General features: G+C 41.4%; 1 protein-coding gene across 1 annotated transcript in view; it reads right to left on the bottom strand.

The window, feature by feature from the left end:
* The window catches only part of LOC104402708 (follicle-stimulating hormone receptor-like), a gene marked incomplete at its 3' end in the record, with an annotated part of 68108 nt that extends 58217 nt beyond the window's left edge, over positions 1-9891 (bottom strand). The window contains exon 1 of the mRNA XM_010010657.1: positions 9590-9891. Coding sequence (XP_010008959.1) covers positions 9590-9891 — 302 coding nt within the window. The remainder of the gene's footprint in view (positions 1-9589) is intronic.
* Positions 9892-10311: the final 420 nt, after the last annotated feature.

A 10311-nucleotide genomic window follows, 5' to 3' on the forward strand; every position in this document is an offset into this window, starting at 1 on the left:
CTGCTGAGAGACTGGACTCCGAGGAAAGACTCTTCAGAATTGATCACTTCCTAGTAGCTAACAAGAAGGAAAAAATGGATTTGTCTGATCTGTGCTTCTTTTTTGCAGCTGTGGAGTGATTGGAGATGCTAGAGACAGTAGCACAGGCTGTGCTTCCACTGCTGGAGACAGATTTGCTTTGTAACCTCTGTGAGTGTCCGTGGCTTTCACAGACATGAGTGCTTCCCACTGAATAGGATGCCCTTTGGCAAAGGCTCATTCTTCAAAAATGCTTATTGGGCTACTAAAGGCAATAGAGTAATATATTTATATCATGTGATGGCACAAGTAAGGAACAAAAAGAAATCAAAGTTTACCCTGAAGTTGGCACTGAAATCCAAACCTCCCAAAGCCAAGGGTGTTACACCATGGATCGTTTCTAAGCATGAGGCATAGCACAGAATATAAAACCATTTAAAGGCTTTCAGAAGGGGTGTAAAAAAATCCTTTATAATGCTTAGCCTGCCCAAGTGACAACCTTTCTCAGTGAAGAAAACCAACCCTGTATAACCACATATCCCTTTGTCTCATCTCACCTGGCCTGGGAAAAAGACAGGCAGACAGTCCCTCCTTCCATTGCTACTTTCTCAACCTGAGCCTTGGCAATTTTACCAGTTACAGCAACACATATCACAGAATCCCAGAATGGTTTGGGTTGGAAGGGACATTTAAGGTCATCCATTTCCAACCCCTGCCACAGGCAGGAAAAACCTCCACCAAAACAAGTGTCCAACCTGGCCTTGAACACTGCCAGGGGGGGGGCAGCCACAGCTTCTCTGGGCACCCTGTGCCAGCGCCTCAGCACCCTCACAGGGGAAAACTTCTTCCTAATGTCTCATTTAAATCTCCCCTCTGTCAGGTTAAAGCCATTCCCCCGTGTCCTGTCCCTACAGGCGCTTGTCAAAAGCCCCTCTCCAGATTTCCTGTTGGCCCCTTTAGATATCTGAAAACTGTTAAAAGGTCTAAAATATATGCTGCTGTTTTCCATTCTCATCATCTTTGCCTGAAATCAAAGTGGTGGAGGAAGAGGTTAAACACACAGACACCCCGTGCTCATGTACACACACTACTCCTCTCACTTCTTTGGGTAGGATCTGATTTTGGGGTAAGGGTGAGGGGAGGTTGTTTTATGAGTATCCCACTGCATTCCACAGTTTTATAGCCAAAACATAAATACAGAATAGCAGAAACTCTCCTGAGAGAACAAGTACCACTTTCTAGTCTTCGCACAAACAATCCAGTTCTTTCTCGCACACTACTATTCCAAATTAAAAAATCCATTGAGCATCATTTGAAAGTATATTCCCTCCTTGCTCTCAAAAAAAAAAAAAAAGATGAATGAAACATTGAAAACGTGGAAGTTTTCTCCACTGCATGTTTATGTATGTAGTGGTTTGGGAAAACAACTAAAGATTCACAGATTTTTTACAAAGAAGTGTTTACAAATTATTCTGATTAACTGGCTGTATTTGGGCAAGGACTCATATCATAAAGTACATCCCCACGAGTGCTATGGGGAAACTTTATGTCAGTGGGATGATTACCACAGCAGTGTTCCACAGACATTCAAAAAACATGATTTCTAGGCAAATACCCTAAATGCTGATTAATAACCACAGTCCTGAGTAGATAAGAGAGCAGACAGAGGTGAAATCTTCAGCCCACAGCTCACCCAGTGGGAATATATTTAGAATGGAGGCTGCCCTGTGTACAGCAAGTTCTGGCTATATTACACTCAAGGCTACAGCATTATTTAGCTAGTCCAGGCAAAGACAGAAGCTCAGGAAGCTCAATTTACTTATGAAAAACAAAGACTGGTTCATCTGAGTTGGGCTGAAGGCTGTTTTCTTTTCACTCTGAAACATATCTCTCTGTGCGTGTAACAGCAGCCTGTAAATTCTCCCCTAGCTAACCAGGAGCAAATGCATCTGAGTGGCTTGATAAGGTAATGGGAGATAAGAAGCATCCATACCTTCCAGGCTGAGTGAGCTCCTGAAACACGTAAGTATATTTGGAGGAGAACACAAAGCAAACAAATCACAAGCTTTCCTGATGCTAGAACCCCCAAAAGAAACTGCACCTGAGTAAAGGCAGCAATTGGGCTCCATGTTACAGTGTATGCAAGACAATTAGAAGAAATCATTTTCTATACTCTTATATGAAACCCAGGCTTGACTCTGAACTTTAATTTGAAATAAGCTTCATTTTAATGAGTTAGCTTTCACTGCTAATAAGAGCAGTCCAATCAAAGTACAGACTAAGAGTGTGAAATAATTTACAGGTTTTGTCTGAAAAGGTCAAGGTCTTAAACAAAGAAAAGTGACTTTTGCTATCAAAGTGCTTGTCTCTCGCTGTGTAAAACTAATAGACTTCTAGGAAAAATAATACCTGTCTTTTTTGCCCAAAGTGTCTTGTTTACCAAACACATACACATTAATTACCAATCAGCTGCTGCCAAAACCAACAGCACATGGCTGGCAGAGGTCCCCATCACCAGCCAGTGAAAATGAACTTCGTTCTTTCCACTGAAGTTAATGAAGCTATGACAATTTAAATTAGCTGTGAACCTACCCCAATTATCTTTTAGCTTGCCTGCACAAGGACACTTGGGAAAGTTAAGCAGAACTAACAAAAATGCCAGCAAGTTAGAGGAGAGCAAGCATGCTGAACTTTGCATGGATTTCTTTCACTCCTCAGTTGTGTGTCTAACAGGTTTGTTTGTTTTTCTTCAGTAGATAATTTGGTTTGGCTTTGCAGAATCCCCTCCTGCATACAAACTGCTGGCAGTTACCGCAGCTATCCCCTCCAGGATGTATATTCACTTGGCATATCTCTTCTATGCAATCATTCTCTCTGTTCTTGCAGTGCTCCTCCTCCACTCCCTTCTTTCACCCTCAAGCTCTCCACATACCCAGTATTTTCAGTGGCTTGCCAGCCTGATGAGACCCCTTTGGCATCTGCAAAGCAAACCCTTGAGCTGCACAGCAGACCTCCTCTTGCTGGCTTGTCAGGCGACACATTTTGTGTGTGATACTCCTCCAGAGGAATTCAATTTGGAGCTATTAAAGGCACCTTCCATTGGGTATCTCTTCTCCATTACACATCAGAAATGTTGCTGGGAAGATCAAGCATTTGAGAAGCTTTTTATTTTTTTTTTTTCATTTAAGAGGCATGGCCTGGGTTTGGAGGGAGATAATGAGCTTTATTCTTCAGGACTGCAACGCTGATACAACTTTGCTAAGGGCCAGATCCAGAAAATGATTAACTCAAATTCGTGAGCTGTCATTTGTAAAGCTCAGTGAGGAGCTGAAGGCGTATTCAGATACAGGGAGAATGCATGAGCTGTCCTGACTTGGTGGCTCTTACAGTACAGCAGCTTGTACCCTGCTGTCAGAGGCATAGCATTCCCCCTCACCCTCCCCGCCCCTTTTCTGCATCCCCATCTGTATAAATTCCCTGAGCTCCCTATGGAAAGGATGGGAGGGCAACTCAGCAAAGCTGAGACAGAAGCACGTAAGCACTTTAGTTCTCTCAAACTCATAAAAGAACCATTGAAAACTTTTCCCTAAAGCTCTGGCTATGCTCTGCTCTCCCAGCTAGCAATAATCACCTTTCAGTATCAGTAGGATTCCCAGTGTCAAAGTGACTTGGCTTCCCTAGGTGAGATGAGAGATGAAGTTAATACACTTTAATATTAGAAAAGAGAAGGTAACAAAGTCTAAAATACAGAAGCTGTAGTAAGGGGAGAAAATGAAGCTAAGAAATCATCCACAGTATTGAAGAGTTTAGCATGGTATACCATTCAGAGCAGAGGAAATTAACTGCTGCATAACAACAATGAATTCGTGATTGTTGTAATCCATGTTCTTCTTCGAGAATTAAAAGATACATCTCCATCCTACCTTGTAATGTCCCCTAGGCTTACCAACTTCTCTATTTTAACCACATTTTAGTTTAAAACTATTTCTTTCTGTTCTTACTAGGGTTTGATCTCTTGCTGTGCCTCTATGCTAAACCTTGGTATTTACCAGTTCACATCTAATGAACAACATTACTGTCAAACTCTCCTAGTTAATAACTATATAAAACAAGATTTGAATGGGGAGACACCCAAGATGAAGACACTTTTGAAACAAGAAAATGTAACACCTACAAATGACTAGTTTCATCTTAAACACTATAGAAAAACATTGATGATAATCTTATTCAATAGTCATGTTTTGATTCCTCACAGGAACTGAAGCAGAATATACCTAAAACGTCTAACAGAGAGGCTTTATTTCAGATTGTGGAGCTGACCAGCCCCAGAACATATTTTGTCTGGTAGCAGATGTATTGGGATATAACAGCGGGCCTCTGATTTCTCTGTGTCATACATCTTTCATAGATACATGAAGCTGCAGCCATTTAAGTCAGCTGTGTGTGTTTATTGCCATAATTTCACGAGTAAGCCAGCAGACAGTACTGCACTGCAAAGCAACTCCTATTGTGTGCCGCATACCTCCTTGTGTTGAAGAAAAGCTCCTGAAGCTTTGGAAACTGGATTTTTTCTATAGAGATATATACTTGGTAATTTATACTAGCTGAGGATCTGCCCTGCAGAGTTTATTATACTTTAGTGTCACTTTTTTCCTTCCTTTTCCCTCTTATGCTCTGCTTATTTCTTTTTATCCTCCCAATGAAAATGGCAAAACTAGAATGTGGCATAAATGCTGGACCACCCCACAGATACACAGCCAGTGACCATTCAACAACCTCCATAGCTTTCTACTTCAAAGTATGAACTGATCAGAAATTCAGGAAGAGAAGAACATAGCACTGACTGCAGACTTTTTTCTACCCTAGCAGAAACAAAGCTGTTTTAAACACAAAAAAACCCCAAATAACAACAGCAACAACAAAAAAAGCTTTAGATGGCATGTAATATGTTCTCAATATGTTCCGCTCTGCTAATATTCTCATCCCCTTCTGGTAGTATGTGGGTTTATTGATTAACTATATGATTAACCACCATAACACAGGGACTTGAAAACTTCCCAGGTCATCATTTTGTTCAGTTACTTTATCCTCACCACACTTCATCTTTCTTAGATTAAGGTCAGTTGACCAGCATAAACACCTGAGCAGTAACTGTTTGCAGGTTTCAATGTCATTTCAACTTTAAGTTTTAAAGCATTAATAATGAATATATCCAAATTGCAGCCATGAATAACAGTGTTGTGGCCACTGTCCACATGATTTGCAGCTTCTGTGGCAGGGAAGCATGTCTGACTAAGTACATAACACAGAACTTGCTGTTTCAAGGCAGCCACTGTTTAGTGGTCAGACATCTACCCAGCCTTGACTTGATAGCCTTAAAATAAACATCCTTGAGCAATTGTACAAAAACACCTATGCAGATAGCAAGTAAAAAAACCTCACTGTTTATAGTTTGCAGATGCTTGGGAGAAAACATTTTACATAACATACCTCTAAACTGCTCTGACAATGGCTAAACTGGCTAGTGAAGCCAGAGAATAGTTTTTAAAACACAAAACACCTCATAGAATCACAGAATCAACAAGCCTAGGCCTTACTTGTTTTAGCTGCAGTTTCCTCTTAGATAGCACCTTGACAGATGGATGCCAAATGATGGACTGTCTCTGTTGTCAATTATTTCAGTCGCTTTAGTCCCTCCTTTCTAAAACTGGCACAACTCTCCCTCTAAAGCCTCTAGCACACTAACACATTAAACAATTCCTTTCCATTAGCTGAGTCACGTACCCAAGCTTGCAAGCTTTCTTTGAGGAGCTTTCATTCTCAAGAGATATTTCTTGTATCATCTCCATGGCATATAAATGGTCAGGCCAAAGGAACCAATTGGTCAACCTCTACATGCTGCTGCTGGCTGCTGCAGTTGTATGCCAGCTAAGAAGGGCTAAACATCATGGGACTACAGTTTAGGAGCAGGAAAAAATTAGGGAAGTAACTGAGTTGAAGGACGTTTCTCTTTACAACAAATACAATATGACCAGATTTGATTTCCAGATACCTTTTTATTACAGGGTGCTGATATTGGCATTTTTCTCACATGACTGCAGGATTGGAAGCAGAATTGGACCAAGCTGTCTTATACTGTCCCTTTTCTTTTTTACATCAGAGGTATAGTCTACTAATGGTTGCAGCTAGCTGCTGGGAAGAGCTACTTCCCTGGGATACCAGAACAGTGATTTCAAGCACTGTTGAGATGAGAAACCCAAAAGCAAGGAAGGGTGCCGTAAAAGAATGAGTAAGCTTTTCCTGGCATTTTGACATGTATTCTCCATTGATATTCATATATTTCTGCTTAAAGGAGTTTGCTACATCTTAAGGATTCCTTCTGTTCTGAGAAAAAAATGATTTTAGTTTGTGCTACTTTCTCAAACCAAGACCTCTAATGACTAAATGAAATCTTAACGAACACTAAGCATGGATCAAAACACTTGACACTGGATTTTAAAGCCTTTTTAAAACCTCCAAGGAGTAAGCTGCCTTAGGTGACTACTGAGTTGCTCCCCCTCTCTCATTCTGCAAGGCAATTAATAGTTAATACTTCGACACAGATGAACCTCTGTTTCCCATCTGAACTTACGGCTTCTGGTTTCTCATGGATTACCTCACGAGCTGCATGTCAGAGCCATCTATATTTCTCACATGCATTTTGGTATCCATAAAATAAAAAAATTAAAAACAATTGCTAAAGATTCCAACTCCTCTTCCAGGCAGAAATTATAAAGCAAAGCAGACAATAACCACAGTCTCCTATGCAAACACTCAGAGCATGGCAGCTGCAGAGTGCTTGCAAATCTGTAAGAAGCAACATACAAACCAGTTGTAACTATCCTCTCATGAGATTTTGGCCTGTAAGTGAAAAAGTAGATATGCCAGCAAGAAAAGTAATGAAACCCCATGTTTTCTGATCCCTCCTCTGTTTCCACAAATTCCTTACCATAAGAGGCTGCTATCCCTCTTCTTTGCAACACCCTTGCTAAAGCAGATGCTAATCCAACCAGGAGCAACCCTTGGCTTTCGTAACCATGCCACAATGCTCACACTCCCTGTTGAGCTTCAGCTCTGTCTCACAACAAAACCCATCATGGCAGCAGGTGTCAGTGGCTAACTCTCAAAAACTAAGTAACAGCAACAGCAATAATAACATCAGCCATGTCAGAGAGCAGAAATAATGGTTAAGGGCTGTATTTTTACCTTTATCGTGAGTTTTTAACCAGGTAACAGAGCTGTCCACATGCTAGTGTCCAAACTTAAGAAACAGATGAAGTGGAACAGAACACACAGCAACAGAAGTGCTTGAGGTTTATCAGGCTCCTATTATCGCTCCAAAGCTTTCACTGACATGTTATTCAACATCTAAAAGGCACTACGGAAGGACTCTAAGATAGCTTAGGAAAGCTTTTAAAACCATACAAGAGAAGGTGAAGAGCTCCAAGTGTATTGTAAAAATCCCCCTCCTTTACATCAAATGAAAATAGACTGCATCCAGCACTCCCACAATGAGCTCTTAAGTGAAAAATGTACCTTACAGGAGCTGTACTTAGCAAAAAGATGTCTCTGCTTGTATCCTATACAGGGTCCTCAGACAATGTGACCACCCATGCTTGAGCTGATAGTCTGATTTTAAGATGGTTTTTTTGACTCATTGAGGCTTTCTGAAGAAACATAAAGCTTTTTCTGTTACCAAGAGTCCATTTGCAACATCACCTGAAGCAGCAAGGTCTATTTTAGTCACCTGAATCACCCCGGTGGGCACTCAGCTGAGATGCATAGGAAGGCTTCTAGAATCCCCCTTTGACCTAAAATCTGAGGTTTATCTATCACTTAATAGCTTTTCAGCTAATGTATCTAGCTTCAGTAGCACTACAATTTGGTATATTCAAAGCAACTCTACATAGTTTTCATGGACAAATTTTTAAGCTATGCTACATCTGTCCCAGGGCTGTACTGATTGAATGAGACCAGAATTGCTTCCCAAAGACCCAAAAGCTGGTGTGAGAAGAGAGTCAAGTAGAGAGGTTCTAACCGCAGTACATGCACAGTGCTGCCAGAAGAAATGATGTTTGCTGTTTTCAGTCACACTAACATTCTAGTCTGCCTGTTTCAGACAATACACACTCATGCTTGAGGAATGCACAAATTAGCATTCTCAACAAACCCTCAAGAAGTTAACAAGGATCTGCCGTGAACAAATCCCATTTTAGTAACAGGTGCTATTGGGCGATACAAAACTCTGCTTCTTTGCAGAAACAATTATAAAATGCTTTTGCTTAATCCCTAGAAGGCAAACCGTAACTGTGTAATCTAAAGAAACAATCAAAGCAAAATTAAACAAAATTAGCAGTGTATGCCTGGAGCACGGTTAGCTCAGGATTTAGATGACCTGAATCACAGATGGATTATTTTTCCCTCTAGTTGCCAGAATGATTTACACTTTTACTGACCTTCTCTGGTTAATTCAGACATTTTTCTCAAGTTTTCACTGCAGTCTACTTATTCAGTGAGCATAATAACTCCTTGTGAAAGAAAGGAAACTTCTGCCGTAGGAACGGTGGGACAGTAACCATGAGTATACTGTGGGTGTAACATTGGGATAGGGCTATATTTTTCCAACTAGTGAGATATCATTCTTTGTTGCATCCTCCCTCCAAACTTGCCACTCTGTTATAAATCAAAGGGTTTATCCAGGACTACTCCTTTTGGTTTTGCTTTAGGTCATAATGATGTCAGGCAGCTGTGGGTGTAGGCAAGAGGGGATATAATTTGCTTTAAAAAAAATTAAAATGAAAACAACTGCTTGCACAGTTGAATACTTGCCACTGTATTAAGCTCTTTTGCTCGCCTGTGCTACTGACCCAGAAAACAGCTGTCATATAGTTCATGTTACTTTATGTAACATAGAGCTTCATGTTACTTTATGGAAAACACAAAGAAGCTTTAAGATAGATAAAACCCTTCCTCAAGTAATGCAAGACAGTATCTTTACATTGTTTACTCACTCCAACTGCTCCTATAATAGAGAAGGATAACTCTCTGAATGTTTATCAGAGTCCTTTCTGCAATGCCTTTCTGATTTCAGGAAGAAAACATTAAGTTGCTGCTTGGCAAACAAGCACAAACCTTTTAGAAAGCTCCTGAAGCACAAATGCAAAGGCTCATCATCAGGTTGTTTGGGGCAGACAAGTTGCACTACACAAGCTGTAAAGAAAGCTTAGGCTTTATGTTTCAGATTACTGTCACAGCACCAGGGAAGCTTGTTTAAAATTTAGGCTTCGCTTTGCATTCTAAGGTACCAATCTTTTCTTAACAGAGCTCTTAAAATGAGCACAATTAGAGTAACGGAGAGGAGTTTCAAGAAGTAATTAAGTGAGCAGCGGAGGAAGGGCTGTGCTTTCCAAACAGCTGGTGCAAGTCTCCTGAGTGACTCCCTAGGAACCCAACCCTTGGCTTGCCAAGCAGCAGTTTGTTTTGAGAGCCAGCGCAACGCTGCTGCTCACAACCAATCCCTCTCCCTACTTACAGTTCGGTGGTGTTGGCAGGGATGTCCCGGGGAACCTGGACCACTTTGCTCTCCTCACAAATGAAGACTGTTCCCACGCAGCGGCAGGCATGGTGTTGGCATCCCGAGCAGCACGCCAGGATAACCAGCAAGCAGGTGAGGACCGGAGACATCTCTGCCTTCGCCTCTGTGCCCAGCTCCTTCATTTCAAAAGGAGGAGTGCAGAGACCTCCCACCCCTCTCCCCCAATGGAAGACCCGCCCAAGAGCTGGGACGAGCCTTGTGGCCCTTGGGGGATGACTTCTCAGCAAGTTTCGGTTCATGGCCCCAGATCCTTCCTGACCTTACAGCAGAGATGAAGATCAGCAATGCTGATTTTCCACGAGAAAAGTATTTTCTATTTAAAGTGGTGTTGAAATCACAGGCCCCAGCTGAACTAACCGGGGTGCTTTTGATGCACTAGGACTAGGTGCTTCCTCCTTAGCTGTGCTATTTTGCATGTTTTATTTGGTAAGACCAAGGGACAACAGAGCATTTTTACTTTCTACAGCCCAGGCACTTTTGTCCCTGAAGGAAAGGCACTGTTTATGCTCCCCTTCCCGAATCCAAGAGCCCCTGCTTTTGTGTTGCTCCTAGGCAAAAGAAACGTGCTACTTTTTTACAGGGTATATAATCTATTTGATAGGTTAAAAGCTATACAGTCCTAAATCCAGAGCTAAATAACACACCTTTATTTTCAGCTG

The sequence above is a fragment of the Nestor notabilis genome, unplaced genomic scaffold (assembly GCF_000696875.1).
Source record: "Nestor notabilis isolate BGI_N333 unplaced genomic scaffold, ASM69687v1 scaffold1133, whole genome shotgun sequence".
NCBI classification, from domain to species: domain Eukaryota; kingdom Metazoa; phylum Chordata; class Aves; order Psittaciformes; family Psittacidae; genus Nestor; species Nestor notabilis.